The sequence below is a fragment of the Otolemur garnettii genome, unplaced genomic scaffold (genome assembly GCF_000181295.1).
Source record: "Otolemur garnettii isolate 467f Iridium unplaced genomic scaffold, OtoGar3 scaffold00147, whole genome shotgun sequence".
NCBI lineage: Eukaryota > Metazoa > Chordata > Mammalia > Primates > Galagidae > Otolemur > Otolemur garnettii.
Window position 1 is genome coordinate 2,139,564 of NW_003852542.1, and position 15,380 is coordinate 2,154,943.

The 15,380-nt window shown below is 44.0% G+C and overlaps 1 protein-coding gene across 2 annotated transcripts in view; it reads left to right on the forward strand.

The window, feature by feature from the left end:
• POLR1A (RNA polymerase I subunit A) overlaps positions 1 to 15,380 on the forward strand; it is an 85,281-nt gene that overhangs the window by 19,094 nt on the left and 50,807 nt on the right. The window contains exons 7-12 of one of the 2 annotated variants that reach the window (XM_003799202.3): positions 2,492 to 2,578; positions 4,453 to 4,558; positions 4,895 to 5,057; positions 7,501 to 7,671; positions 7,791 to 7,913; positions 10,210 to 10,440. In XM_003799202.3, the coding sequence (XP_003799250.1) occupies positions 2,492 to 2,578; positions 4,453 to 4,558; positions 4,895 to 5,057; positions 7,501 to 7,671; positions 7,791 to 7,913; positions 10,210 to 10,440 (881 nt within the window). The remainder of the gene's footprint in view (positions 1 to 2,491; positions 2,579 to 4,452; positions 4,559 to 4,894; positions 5,058 to 7,500; positions 7,672 to 7,790; positions 7,914 to 10,209; positions 10,441 to 15,380) is intronic. The other variant, XM_023518784.1, reaches the window with a different exon arrangement.

Consider the following 15,380-nt stretch of genomic DNA (forward strand, 5'->3'; position numbering starts at 1 on the left):
TGATGCCACGGCATTCTACCCAGGGGTCAGCTTGAGGCTCTGTCTCAAAAAAAAAAAAAAAAATTTCTAAATTGGGAGCAAAAAACGTCAGAATTCTAGAAAATAACTGTTTCTATGGGACAAATGGCCAGCAATATAGTAAGTAGCCTTTCCGTGCCTTTGCCAAACTCATTCTTCTGAAAAATAATCTTTCACTGCAGCCATGAGAATGTAATAGTGCAACCCAGTCTCTGTGCATTAGAAACAAGTAGACAGTAGTCTTTGGCAGCTCCAGGATTAGATTTATAGTATTTTGCAGACATTTACTTGTTGAGTAACCAGCGTCATTTCAGGACCATGTTGTAGGTACTATGCCTAGATAGAGACCATACCATGTGAGCTCTCAGAAGGAACTGCCTGTGTCACAGGTCAGTGATTATAGGGAGCCTGTCGTATGGAGGCAGGTGAGGGCTCTGAGCATGGGTCTAGCCACATTCCTGCTACAAGAGGAAGTCAAGATGTGAGGCCTGTGCCTAAATGCTCCCCACAGACTAGTGATCCCACAAGTGCCATGAGCTTATGAAATGCTACATATACTTCCTAAGCCCTGGGAGGTACATTAGCATTTACAATGAGAACTCGTACAGCCAAAATACTCCCACAACCACTGTGATCTAGTCTTCCCAGGTTATTTGACCTCTGAACCCTGTTTTCCTATGGCAGCTTTTACTGAAACTGTTGCTAAGAGAAAAGCACATTTGAGATGCTCTGAAATCTCAGCTAGGCAGATTTAGTTGTTGCAGGCCACAGAATTATCTTGGTAGAAGTGTAGCCTAAGTTAGAAGGTGGCCTCCCAGAGGTCTCTTCTGACTCTTTATGATCCCATGATTGAACCACCTCACTCTTCATGGTAGCTAAATTGTAATGGGAGCATTACTGGGACAGCAGCTGGGGATATTCAGCCAATCTTCTTCAGCCCTTCAAACTTGCTTCATTGGCAAGAAGGTTCAGGTATTCATTCCCAGAACAGAAATGCCCACAAAATTGTTTTTTAAGTTAATGGGATCTGTGTTTTCCCACTGAAAATAAAGTAATTTTCTAATGGTTGTGGCTATCTCTGAAGGTCAAGGCCATTCTTCAATTGCATTAACTATTGAAATGTTTGGCTTTTATGGGTATTAAAACTTTAAATGTGCAGACTCCTTGACCTAGCAGTTCTGCTTCTACGACTTTATTTTAAGGAGTTAGAATACCCACAGTATTGTTTAAATAGTTTCAAATTGGATGTGACTAAATGCCTATTAATAGAGTTATGGTGCATCTATTAATTGTTATCCAAGCCAGAAATTTCTCTAAAAACTTGTGGTGACATATCTGCACCTTGTAAAGACACTAGTTTGAGAATTAGAGGTGGAATGAAGTTAGATTTTAATAAAATTGTAGAAAAAGGCAAAAGTGTGGGATTTTTAGGTAAGAATTATCTTTGGATATTTTGAACATTTATATTCTTTATGAGTCTGCTAAATGCCTCCTGAATGGCAGCCCCATGTCTGGTTTTCTGATTTAATCTAGGTATACCTGGTAGATAATGTCTCAGAGATCTTGCTTAGTCTGAGAAACCAAAATCAGTCTATCCTCACATACTAGTATGATACTTATAAAAATAAGTCAATACATATTTACTCATAAAATTGTTCACACTCATTTCAACTATGTCCATAAAGTTACTTACCATGTTACTTACAAGAGGAAAAAAATGGAATCAATCCAAATGTCTGACTATGAGAGTATGATTAAGTAAATTTGAAGACATCCTCTATGGAATATCACATAGCCAAGCTGACAGCAACATTGGAAATGCTCACAAGATGATATGTGTACTAAATGAGCAAAGTCACATACAAAATAAATCCTCACTTAAGATGATAATTACATATGACACTTAGATAAACCAGAGGACCAATCCACACTTAAGATTGTGATGATGTATAACCTAGGGATTAGAAAAGGACATGAGGTTGCACAATTAAGTTCACGAATTCATCCTAGAAAAAGTGCTGCATGCCTCATTGCTGAATATCACTGCTGTCACTTTCATGGTACTTCTCTTGGGAAGCTATGCACCTATGTCACCAGATGACCAAGGGGAATACTTCCAATGTGACTATAGTAATATTCAGCAATGAGGTATGTAGCATTTTTGCTAGGATGACTTCATGACTTAATTGCCTGCCTTCATGTAAAAGTAATAATAGTTATGTTGATGTGATAGGATGGTAGGTGATATTTTCTTTGGCTCTGTTTTTAGGCTTTATATTATGGCTGTATTGTTTTCATTACTTTAGAAATTAGATTGTGGAGGGAGAAGGTAATAATAAGAATATGCTGTCCTAGAGATTGATTTTGATGGTCAAATTACAGTCTTCACAGAGTGGGGACAAAGAATTGATAAATCCCATTGCAGCAGGAGTACCTGCTATTATTGTGCTTTGATTCCTCTCTTCAACTCCAGGAATTGAAGATATGCAGATGGGAAAACGAGGGTACCTGACACCCACCAGTGCCCGAGAACATCTTTTTTCACTTTGGAAGAATGAAGGTGCTGTATCAGACTAAAGAAATTGTCTTTATCTTCTCTAGGCTTTAATTCCCTGAGCACATTATCCCTGCCCTTTTTTTGAGATAGAGTCTCAACCTGTTGCCCAGGTTAGAGTACTGTGTAGTCACCTTGGCACTCAGCAACCTCAAACTCCTGGGTTCAATGATCTTCCTGCCTCAGCCTCCTGAGTAGCTGGGACTGCAGCTCTATTTTTATTTTTATTTATTTATTTATTTATTTATTTGAGACAGAGTCTCACTGTTGCCCTGGGTAGAGTGCTATGGCATCACAGCTCACAATAACCTCAAACTCTTGGGCTCAAGAGATTCTCTTGCCTCAGCCTCCCAAGCAGCTGGGACTACAGATGCCTGCCACAGTGCCCAGCTATTTTCTTTTGGTTGTAGTTGTCATTGTTGTTTGGCAGGCCTGGGCTGGATTCAAAATCGCCAGCTCTGGTGCATGTGGCTGGTGCCCTAGCCGCTGAGCTATAGGTGCTGAGCCTACAGCTTTATTTTTAGTAGAGATGGTGTCTCACTCTTGCTCAGGCTGGTCTCAAACTCCTAAACTCAAGTAGATTCTCACACCTTGGCCTCCCAGAGTGCTAGGATTACAGGCCTGTGCCACGTCGCCCTGCTATTTTTTTTTTTAAGTTTTAATTATTATAACTCTCTTCTGAAATTGACCCAGAGGTTTGGTTAGGGTTCAGCATCAAAACTTGCCAGTTATTGTAATGGAGCCTGCTTCTAATGGCAGATATAGGTGGCATGTTTTTAAAAGGTTCAGTGTTGGCTTGGCACCTATAGCTCAAGCAACTAAGGCGTCAGCCACATACACCAGAGCTGATAGGTTTGAATCCAGCCGGGTCTGCCAAACAACAATGACAACTGCAACCAAAAAATAGCTGGGCATTGTGGCAGGTGCCTTTAGTCCCAGCTTCTTGGGAGGCTGAGCCAAGAGAATTGCTTGAGCCCAGGAGTTGGAGGTTGCTGTGAGCTGTGATGCCACGGCACTCTATCCAGGGTGACAGCTTGAGGCTCTGTCTCAAAAAAAAAGGTTCAGTGTCATAATTCACCTTGTTTTAAATGCCCATAAATAAACAATTCTTTAAAGAGTTCTCTGGGAATACCTCCTGAATGAGCTCTTTAAGATTTTTATTCATTTTAGTTCCTTACTAAAAGGGAAATCCCTCGTCCCTTTTGAGTGTATAGCAAAACCTGTGCAGTATATTTAACCTCCTGCGTCATGCACCCTCTGAGAGTATTTCTGGAACACTGACTATAGCCTCCGTGTGAGAAGCACTTAGAAGTGAACATGTTGTTAAAGGGATATCAGCACAACAGAGCACTCAGGTCCATGCAACTGTTTCTGTGGCAGACCCTGGCACATTTTATTAATTTTCTCTGAGCATTTTTTTAAGTCATCAGAAACTTGAAATATAATTTTGAACTACAGAAGATCCCTTCATGGCAGCACCCACATGGGGAGGGTTTTGTTTTGTTTTGTTTTAAGGAGGCTAACTTTTTAAAATTTTTTCTTATTTCAATTTTTTTTTTTGTAAGTACCAAAGTAATAGAAACTTGCTGTGTATATGTGTCTTGGAGAGTAAGTAAAAACAAGTGAGTTTCTTTTATTGAATTCTGCCCATCTCAGTCCCTGGGTTGAGCACTGTTGTCCCTTTGTACCATCATCTCCTCTGCATATGAACTGTCATACATACAGGGGCTGGTTTTTATTTGTTTATTTAAAAAAGTGATCTTACTCTGTTATCTACAGTCTAGTTTTTTATCTCATTCAGTACTATTTTTGTGGTTGTCCTCCCATGCTTTTACTGAAGAATTTAAATGGTCTCTCTGGCTTATTTATTTCAATCACAGGATTCTTTCTGAATTACCTTTTTTCGGGACTAGATGATGTTGGCACAGAGTCTGCATTCAATCCCAGTATGTTCTTTCTAGATTTCTTGGTGGTGCCACCCTCAAGGTAATGCCCTCTAATTTATTTTACCTATAAAAGGTTTTTTTTTTAATTATCTCATTTAAATATCAAAGAAAAAGGTTTAACTGAACCCTGACCCCCTGACCTCTATGAGAGGAGGAAGGGTGAGGGGCTGAGAAATGGAGCAGCAGTTCACTCCAGGTTCCAGATGGTGGGAGTCCTTTTCTCTCCATGTGTTATGGGAGAATAGTGGAGCAGTAGGAATAGTGGTGGTTCTAAGTGTGGTAGGGTGTGTTGCCTCCAGTAGGTGTGGGTGAGAGTTTGGAGACCACAACCCTTCCCTCACACTAAACATTGATTGACTCTCATGTTCCCTTGCAGGTATCGCCCTGTCAATCGCCTGGGGGACCAGATGTTTACCAATGGCCAGACGGTGAATTTGCAGGCTGTCATGAAGGACATAGTTCTGATCCGAAAGCTTCTGGCATTGATGGCCCAAGAACAGAAGCTGCCATGGGAGGTGGCCATACCCACCACAGATGAGGTCAGAGCTGCTCTGGTATTGATATCATAGCACACACAGTTCTAACTGCGATGTGGACACAGACACTATGGGTGCTGGGAAATGCTGACTAGGATGTTTGTCCTGTGTAGCTGGTGGCACCCTTAGTGGGAGCTGTGGGCTTGGGAGGAACGTACTTAATCTCAGGGTGACAAGCATGGACCTGAGCCTGGAAAGGTCTGGGTTCTTCTAGTCTAGTTTTATGCCTAAAGACAGTGTCTGGTGACCCCAGTTGAGTCACTTTATTTTCTTGGACTATTCTCAACTGTAAAATATGTGTGGCTTGTGTTGAGATTTCACATGTAGGGCCTTCTGGGCCTCGAGCTGTTGGCAACTCTAGAAAGAACTATTTCCCTTGGCCTCTAGAACATCCCTCCTGAGTCACAGTACTAGAGCTTGTGTCACCTGGCTCTGTCTTGGGGTCAGGAAGGCAATGTTGTAGAATAGGAATTTCCCTCTGCAGGATAATCTCAGCTAATGTTTAGCCCCTTCAGAGTGCTAAGTCTTATGCTAGTATAAAGATAAATCGGGTGCTCAGAAAGCTTCCTGAGGTCACTGAGATCCTTCCCAGCTCTGAAACACTGGATACAATGAACAGGACTGTCTTTAGCCTTGGGGAAGATAGGCAGGGCTCTCAGACTCCTGGCTCCTGGGACAATTCTGTCCCAGGGTGATGCCACTGTCTCCTGGATACCTAACTCTGGGTCATCCAGCCTTTCTCCTTGGAACTTTCTTTGATTTTCTTAGGTTTTCTGATTGGCCAGTGTAGGTGTGCTTTCAGAACTCTTCAGCATAAGAGAAATCTGCCATCTGCATGTCTCAGTCCAGTTTAGGAAAGAAGACTGTAGGATAACCACATCCAGTGACCAGGGCTGGGAATTTTGTTTTGACATATCTTAAAAATAAGGCATCCTCATTGTCAAATAAAAGCCTCTTCTCTAATTGCTGAGTCACAGTACTCCTCTTCCCCTTGTGATTGACAAGACACATTTTTATTTCTTCCCAGCCTTGCTTCCATGTTCCACTCCCATGTCAGCCCCTGTCAGGCAACGTCTGGGTACCGGGAATAATCCAGTGAGATTAGGTTTCACTAGCTTCACAGGTAACCGTGTGGCCCTGAGCTAGATAATTCTATGAGCAGTGAGTTTGGCTTACAGGACCCCTGTCATCATGCAAGTGACCATCTCTCCTGAAAAACCTTCAGCCAGCAGGGGACCCTGAACATTATGTGTAGAAATATATTTATTTTCTTTATAATTAAAGAAGACTCCTATATTCCTCAGAGTTGAGGATAAGCCTACTCCATCCCTGTTGGGTTCTCGTTACATTCTCGTTTGCTGGATCTTCACTCACCTTCACCCCTTCCGCTTTGACACAGTAAACACTAACAGGTTTCTTCTCTCATCTGACCGTATCTCCTTGGGACATGTCCAGCCAGATGGGGCCAGTAGGTGGTGCTCAAAGGCAACTTAAGGCCTTTGTATGTTTCTGTCCCTTGGGCTAGTTGGGGAAGAAGAGGAAGTGTCAGAGCCAGAGCAGAAATATTTAAATGGATTGGCTTCATATTCCAGCAAGGCTTGGCAGTCAGCTGGTAACTTCACATAGCCCAGTAGGAGACCCACATCTTAACTGATAATATAGAGTATCGTATGGCAAATACTTTTACCTTTAAGAAAAAAGTTTTTTCTTAAAGGTTCCACCCATGCTTTTGTAAGTGCTTGGATCGAGTTTTCCTAAGATCATAAATAAAGTTTAGTTGTCTGGCAGAATATTCGAGCTTTATAAGGAAAGTGTAGATGTGGGAAGGACTTTTAAGGTTGCCTTGGAAACTAGATATTAAGGCATTAAGGAAGGAGCCTGCTTGACCAGGTATGGTAGCTCACACCTGTAATCTCAGGACTTGAGGAGGCTGAGGGAAGAGGATCTTTTAAGCACAGGAGTTGGAGACAGCCTGAGCAACATAGTGAGATCCAATGTCTACCAAAAAAGGTAAAAATTAGCCAGGTATAGTAGTACATACCTCTAATACTAGCTACATAGGAAGCTGAGCCAGGAGGATCTCTTGAGCCTAGGAATGTAAGGTTGCAGTAAGCTATGATCACATTCTAGCTAGGGAGACAGAATGAGACCTTAAAATAAAAAGAAAGAAAATAATCAAGGAGGAGCCTGCTTACAAATTTTGAGTTCATTTTATTACTTGACAGAGATAGCTTGGCAAATATATAATGAGGCTGTTGTTTTATTTGATATACATACGTAGATTAACTTATTAGTACTTTTTCCTCTAGTCAGGTTCAGAGGACATAAAGGCAAACTGCTTAGCTCATCATGAGCAGAGCCAAGGTAAGGAAGAAAAATAAAACTAAGGCAGGTTCTTTGGAGTTTGTTCCCCATCATGCATATTTTCCTGGTTTTATCTTCCCAGGAAAAAGACTCTACGACTGGTATTGACCGCTCCTTTTTAAGTGCACTTCCAGGCCAGGCCCTCACAGACAAACTTTACAACATTTGGATTCGCCTTCAGAGCCACGTCAATATTGTGTTTGATAGTGAGATGGACAAATTAACAGTAGAAAAGTACCCGGGCATTAGACAGGTAAGCAATAACCTGCTAGCTACTAGCTGAAGTAAGTAATAAACATGTTTGTATTGAAACAAAATAATAAACATACTTGGAATTTTTTATGTTTTCCATGGACTTTTTTCTCCATGAAGATCCTAGAGAAGAAGGAAGGCCTGTTCCGAAAGCACATGATGGGAAAGAGAGTGGACTACGCAGCCCGCTCAGTCATCTGCCCGGATATGTACATCAACACCAATGAAATTGGAATCCCCATGGTGTGTGTAGGGAGCAGATGAGATTGCCAGAGAGGGTTGGGAGCAGGATGTGTAGCAGATTGTGGTGGGGCTAGTGTTTGCTTCTTCCTGGAGATCCTAAGTGGAGGGGACTTGAGACTTTGGGATGACATCATTCTCCTTACCAAGCCTCCAGACACCTGCCCACTAGGGAGACCTGTGCCTGGCACCAGGGAGCTGTCCACAGGGTGTTTCACATCCCTGCTCAATATATCTTCCTCCTGCCCACTTTGGCCTAGTCTTTAAGCCCTTCTTGTCACATTGAATATGTGAGAGAGGAAAAGGAGTGGTTGGGGGAATTGTAGTTCTGTGTACGTCTAGGCATCAGGCATGTGTATCCTTGGTTCCCAGGGAGAGGAAGCAGGGAGAGCCCCCAGAGAGAAGGTGCGTGTGTGTCCACCCCTCCAGTTCCTGCTGGGCATAAGCCACTTGCCCCATCCACTCATTAGTGTTCCTCCGGGAGCCAGTTTCATTTTCCTACTTCCCCACTGGCTCACGCAGTGTCTCTCATTAGCGGCAGCCCTTTAATCGACTTCCTCCTTAATGGGCCTTGAGGTCAGTAATGTGAAGATGGTTTAATTCCCTCTGTGGAGAGTCTCATTTCCTTATATACCAGCTACTGTGCCACTCTCATAGTGCTGGTGATAGTGGAGCTAAAGTGTTCTCATTGTCTGGCATGCCTGCTGCTCCTTGTAGACACACTTGGGCTTCCTGAGCAAGGGTCTGGGCATAGTGTGTTAGGATAAGAGTCAGAGAAGGCTCAGTCCTGTGCCTTGTAGAAAATGTAACCTTTGCATCCATTGAGAAGGAACAGCTTTGCAAAGCCCAGCAGTGACATTCTGGAGCCTGAGACCTTAAAGGCTCAGCCTCCTAACCCCTGGTGACAGTGCTCAATGGGGGGGTAAGTATGTTTATTATTTTGTTTCAATACAAAAGGCTCAGTGCTAGTTTGTTGCTCTCTCTAGCCAGAGGACAAGGTCTACCCCTATTGGCTTTGACCTCCATATGCCTAGAGTGTCCCCAGACTTAGGAGAGACTTTTTGTGCTGGCTCTGCCACCTTTGTGGGGTGTGTATACATCATCCACCCCTCCAGTTCCTGCTGAGCATAAGCTGCTTGCCCATTCACCCATTAGTGTTCCTCTGGGAGCCAGCTTCATTTTCCCACTTCTGCCCCGGCTCACGCAGTGGTGCTCATTAGCAACAACCCTTTAATCAACTTCTCTTTTTTGGGTCTTGGTTCATTTTATCCCCTAGGGAGAGACTATGAAGTCACCTTTCTGCTAGCCTCAGGTCTCAGGGCTGTGGCAGCCAGCCTGGGGGATGGTGTTACTGACAGGATGGCTGGGGAGAGCAGAGCGAGTAGAACTGCCTCTGGCCCCTTGAAGCACACTCTTCCCATTGAGCACTGTCACCAGGGGTTAGGGGGGTAAGAAAGTGAGATCAGTTTGGGCAGCATGAAGCACGCAGACTTGTTCCCTCATAAAGCAGTGTTCCAGGGCGGAGACAAACAGTAAACAAATAAACAAGTGCATAAACAATGGCAGACAGTGGTAAGTGCATCAGCAACAGTAGAGCTGGGAGGCCTCTATGCACAGAGACCTGGACAGAGCTGGACATGTTCCTTCACGGAGGACTTGTCAGAGTCCTTGGTATATTTGTGTGCATTTTGAAGTGTCAGGGATTTTTAATATTCAGTAGCTCTAACTCAATCAGGGAACTCATTTTTCTTGAAGTGGACCACAGGCCTGGTGTTAAATAGAGCACACTGTTTTCTGACATATTAGAGGAGCACGTGACTTTCATTTCAAGCATCCCCTTGATTGTAGTGGCTGCTGAATTAAGAGATTCTGATGTGTCTGGGCTCAGGAAAAGTGCCGTGATCATCTAGTGATGCCTAGGGTGGAGGGACGAAGTGGTATTCAAGGACAAATAATTTGTTACCTATCGTAAGTGAGTGTCCCATGCTGTGTTGCCTTTTTGGTGACTTTGAATTTATTGGCAAAGAAATGAAGTTTTAGAGTGGGTTAAAAAGAATTCTAATATGTAAACTGCAACACTGAAATTACTCTTCCCAGACTGACTGCTAGAAAAGGCAGCCCAGTCTGTTCCCTTAAGGGAACAACCCTGTGGGGAAGGCAGGCAGGATATTGGTTTACTCACTGAAAGGCTCCTCAATGTGCTGAGGGAAAATCACACAGCCTCCTGAGTCATAAGTGGGGACCATAAAACCTTTTTTTCTATTCACCCTGAATTTCTGCATCCATTCTTTATCTTTAGGTATTTGCCACAAAACTGACCTACCCTCAGCCTGTTACCCCCTGGAATGTTCAGGAACTTAGGCAGGCAGTCATCAATGGCCCCGGTGTGCACCCGGGAGCCTCCATGGTCATCAACGAGGATGGCAGTCGCACAGCCCTCAGCACCGTGGACATAAGCCAGCGGGAAGCCGTGGCCAAACAGCTCCTGACACCAGCCACCGGGGCACCTAAGCCCCAGGGGACAAAAATTGTGAGTACTGGGCAGGTTTGGCCAGGAAACCAGCCAACTCCCTCTGACTTCCCTATGACTGCTGGCTGTCAGCTGTGGTTCCAGTTTTGTTCTCTTTCAGTACATGAAGTCAGGCTTATCTTCAGGTTCACAAGATTGTTCTGCTTTTAAGTGCCTAGTATTTTGCTAGGAGCTATATGAGGAATGCAAAAAAAGCAAAGTTTATTTTGCTTAACTTTTGGTGAAGCCAGGGAAATAAGAAATGATCTTCTTGCCACATGTGTGTGTCCCCAAGAGGAAGCCCCCCCACATGTGGGTGTCCTCTGGGTGCTCTCTGGAGCTCACCTTGTCTCTCAGTTAGAGCCTGTGCTCCTAGGGCATGAGCAGCGTGATTAAAGCTGCCTTTCGCCACCCCACACCATGCAGCACAGTGCTGGGCACACATTGGTTGCTTGAGAAATGCTCTTTAATGACTCCTTTGTGATCCTGGGACAGGAGAATTTGCTGTCATTGAACAGGGCTATTCAATGCCAGTCATCAGGTCAACAGCAGCAGCATCTGTGAAATTTGAGAGAGATGCAGTCCCCTCCCCGCCCCCATCATCCCTATTGAATTAGAATCTCTGGGAATGGGAACCCGATAGTCTTTCTTTAACAAACTGTCCAGAGGGTCCTTCTGCATGCTAAAGTTTGAGAATCACTCTTAGAAAGGAAATGCTCTGTGCCAGTCAGAACCGACAACTGACAAGTTGGCCATTGCTAATGCCTGCCTGTAGTGCTGTGTTAAGGGATCTTTGAGGCTCTTTCTAGATTCTACTGTAAAGAACACATGATTGACTAGTAACATTGTTGGGAGCATAAGATCAATGGGTGACAGCATTTGTGTCTATTTCAAGTCACAGCTCTTAGCTCTACAAAGTTCCTATCAACCTTGAAAAAATTCTGGAGGAACAGAGAAAGAAAGGAAGTACACTCCTGGCCTTGTTGCCATGGCTGTTGGTACCCATTGTTCTTCACCACAGCGGGGGCCCTCTCTGGTTCTACAGCTCTCCTGGGGTAGAGCAGTAACAATGCCAATTTCCTGCTTTGGTAACAGAAGCACATGTGGACACAAATTAAGTCAACTGTTTTGCTCTCTTTCAGTACATGAAGTCAGACTTGCCTTCAGGTTCATAAGATTGTTCTGCCTTTCTTAAGAGCCTGATATTTTGCTAAGAGCAGTGTGAGGAATGCAAAAGAAAGCAAGGTGTACTTTGCTTAACTTTTGATGAAGCCAGGGAAATATGAAATGATCTTCCTGTCTGTCAACTCAGTCAGATGTGTGAAACAGTCTCCTCTCAGTAGGATATGATCAGAGGGAAATGGAGAGAACCATTAAGATGTCAGAAAGTGCTGAGGCCCCACTGCATGCTAGCCCTGTGCCAGTTCCAGCCTGGTGGGGGTGGCCGCCAGGAAATGAAGGTATAAAGATATCACTTGCTGGGGAACAGTGTGCCACACACCATAAGGAGCAACAGTGGCAACAGCGGCTCTGCATGGGATGCTGAGAAGGAAATGGGTTTGAGAAGAGTTGCAAGGCAGGTAGGCAGGGAGAGTTCCGAGTCATCAAGAGGTGGCTGAGAGTGGGGTGTCAGGCCAGGCTAAGGGCTACAGGGGAAACTGAGGACGGAGAATTCCTGCTATTCCCTCAGGTCTCAGTGAAGCCCTTGTCCCTCCAGGGTTAGATAGTAAATATTTCCAGCTTTGTGGTCCATACAGGATCCTTTGTAGCCACTCAGCTCTGCCCCCCGTAGCACTAAAAGAGCCATAGGCAGTGTGCGGTGAATGGGTGTAGCTGTACTCCAATTAAACTTTATTTGTAAAGCCAGTTGGTCAGCCTGAGGACTGTAGTTTGCCGCTCCCAAAACCTGTGTTAGGTGCTCCCAACACATCCAGTGTCCGTGCTCATCTCTCTACCCCTTGTAGCTTTTATTACATGTGTTGTGCCTGCACCTGTCTCTCCACCCTTGATTTCCTCAATCCTGTGAGTTCAAGGGCTCTGATCTCATATTCTCCCAGCGCTTAGCATGTAGGAGGCACTCAAGAAACCCTGTAGGGTATATGGATCCAGGTTGAAGAGTGGGAAGCTCTGAGGTGTGAATACTGCATTGGACCCAAGGATATGGCCCAGGGCAAAGATAGGAAGCAACTTTAGGAAAGAAAAGTGGCTTCTACATCAAGACTGGGGACTGGCTTGGTGCCAGTGGCTCAAGTGGCTAAGGCGCCAGCCACATACACCTAAGGTGGCAGGTTCGAATCCAGCCCGGACCCGCCAAACAACAATGATGGCTGTAACCAAAAAATAGCCGGGCGTTGTGGCGGGCACCTATGGTCCCAGCTACTTGGGAGACTGAGGCAGGAGAGTTGCTTGAACCCAGGAGATGGAGGTTGCTGTGAGCTGTGAAGCCACGGCACTCTACCCAGGGGGACAGCTTGAGGCTCTGTCTCAAAAAAAAAAAAGACTGGGGACTGAGAATGATCAACTTTATTTCCCCAAATTTCAGTAGTGTTGTATGTGAGTGATAGATAGATAAAATAAAATGCACATGTGCTTATAATTTATTTTTAATTTTTAAAGACTTTGTTTAACGTGTTGCATATAGATCAGAACAAGGCTGAAGGCTGGGGGAGGCTATTGGAAAGGAGAGACTGAAGTCCTGGTAAGGATAAGCCACAGGTTAGGTGAAAAGGGAAAGGCCAGCTGAATGGACTTGTTTCCCCTTTGAAGTTTGAGATCTGCCTCTTCCCCTGGGCCTCGTAAATAAAGGAAGAAGTGGCCAGAATGGCCGAGTCTTACTTCCCTGCCCAGCAGTCTGCCAGAAACAGGCTTTTGGCTCTAGGACTGCCTCTGAAAACTCTGACCCGGGCACTGGGGCACACTAATTTTCACTGCAGTATTTATTTAGAGACAAGAGAAGGAAAGGCCTTGGGTTTGGCTTGGCAGGGGGAGCACCATGTGTTCCAGGACTTCTGTTTAGATTGGCCAGTGCCTGCCTGGCTGGCCTGGGTACCTACCCAGCTGTGGCGAGTTTGCTTACGCTGGAGGATGTCTCAAATTTACAAGACTCAGATCCTAGGTCCAAGCAGGCTTTTTGGGCCTGGGCCACTGGTCTGGGCAGTTTTTCCCTTGAGAGGCTAAAGAAAGAAGACCTCAGGCTCATGATGTAGTCAGGCAGCAAGTAACCAATGCCCTGGGCACATGCTCATGGGAACCCTCAACATTCAGTTCTCCTTGGAAACAGGGACTTGAAGGTGGAGAGGGGCACAGTTGAATTCCTTGGAGAGCAAAATGACGGATTACATGGTAGGAATCCATGGAATTCAGGGCTGCCTTTTAGCATTTGAGGGTTCTAGCCCCTGCAACCCTGAGCTGAAGAGAACTGTTAGTCCAGCTGAACAGGAATAGGGCAGATGGTGGTAGAGGGTGTCTCTTATACCCTCTCTAATTAACCAAATTTCTGATATAGCTTCATAAATGTGGATATCATGAGAAGAAATTATACTTGGAATAATCTGTTGTTTTCCTCCAGTTGTTATCTATATTTGGAGTGGGGGAGGTCTCCAAAGTTCCTTTGGGCTTCTAAGGGAGGCCTTCAAAATCCTTGGAAGAAGGTTAACTTTCACACATTTGTCCTCAAGGTGTCATTTATGTTCAATATTTAGGAAGCCTAGTAGTTAATGTAACAAAGCCTAAGGGCACTAAGAGGCTAAAAGAACCTTACAGGAAAGTCAGCTTTGTATCTGTCAGAGGACATGTGTTTGTTAAGGGGAAAATGTGAGCAGTAGTTTTCTTTGAGGAGTAAAATTACTTGTGATTTTTTTATTCTCTTTAAATTTGTCTATATTTTCTTTTTTCTTCCCCCTTAATGAGTATATCACTTGTGCAGTTTTCCTTTGTTTCTTTTAAAATAATAAAAGAGCTTTTAAAGTTTTACAGAAATAGTAACGTGTTCATTGTAAGATGAACAATACTAAGATATGTAACGTTGTTAATTTGTACCTTGCTGTGAAGAGACTGTAGTAACAGCTTGCACACATGCACATCAGTTTGGTTGGGTTTTAAGTTGCCTCATTCCCATCACCTCACATGCCACCTGGATTTTTTTGTTGTTGTTGTTATAAAACATTCTTGCCATCTCCTGTACATATTTAACTTACAGTTTTGATCATGGCATAATATTTCATAGGGTGGATACACTGTGGTTTATTGCCCCTCTGTGGAGGAGTCCTGTTATTTCTAGGTTTGCTGCCATAAATACTGCTGCATAACACACGTGTTCATGTAACTTTGCATTGGTGCCTTTTTTCTTCTGAAAAGCCAAAAGGAAATGTGTTTTAAATGTTCTAATATTCTTTTTGTTGTTGTTTTAATTTTGTTAGAGATAGGGTCTTGCTATATTGCCCAAGCTGGTCTCAAACTCCTGGGCTCAAGGAATCCTCCCATCTCAGCCTCCCAAGTAGCTGGAATGATAGGCATGAGCCACTGTACCTAACTCTTTTATTTATTTTTCTTACATATACATATGTTTTTAGGTTTCCACTTTTGCCTTCACAGAATTAAAAAGGCTTAAAATTTAATAACTATAACAATGTTTAACATAAGGACTGAAAACAAAAACCGCATAAAGAACAAATGAAGATAAATACATTCAGAAAAGAAATCAGATGATTACCCCATTGAAATATTAAGCAACAGGCTCGGTACCTGTGGCTCAAGTAGCTAAGATGCCAGCCACATACACCTAAGGTGGCGGGTTCGAATCTGGCCCGGGCCTGCAAAAACAGCAATAATGGCTGCAACCAAAAAATAGCTGGGCGTTATGGCAGACACCTGTGGTCCCAGCTACTTGGGAGGCTGAGGCAGGAGACTCGCTTGAGCCCAGGAGTTGGAGGTTGCAGTGAGCTGTGATGCCACAGCATTCT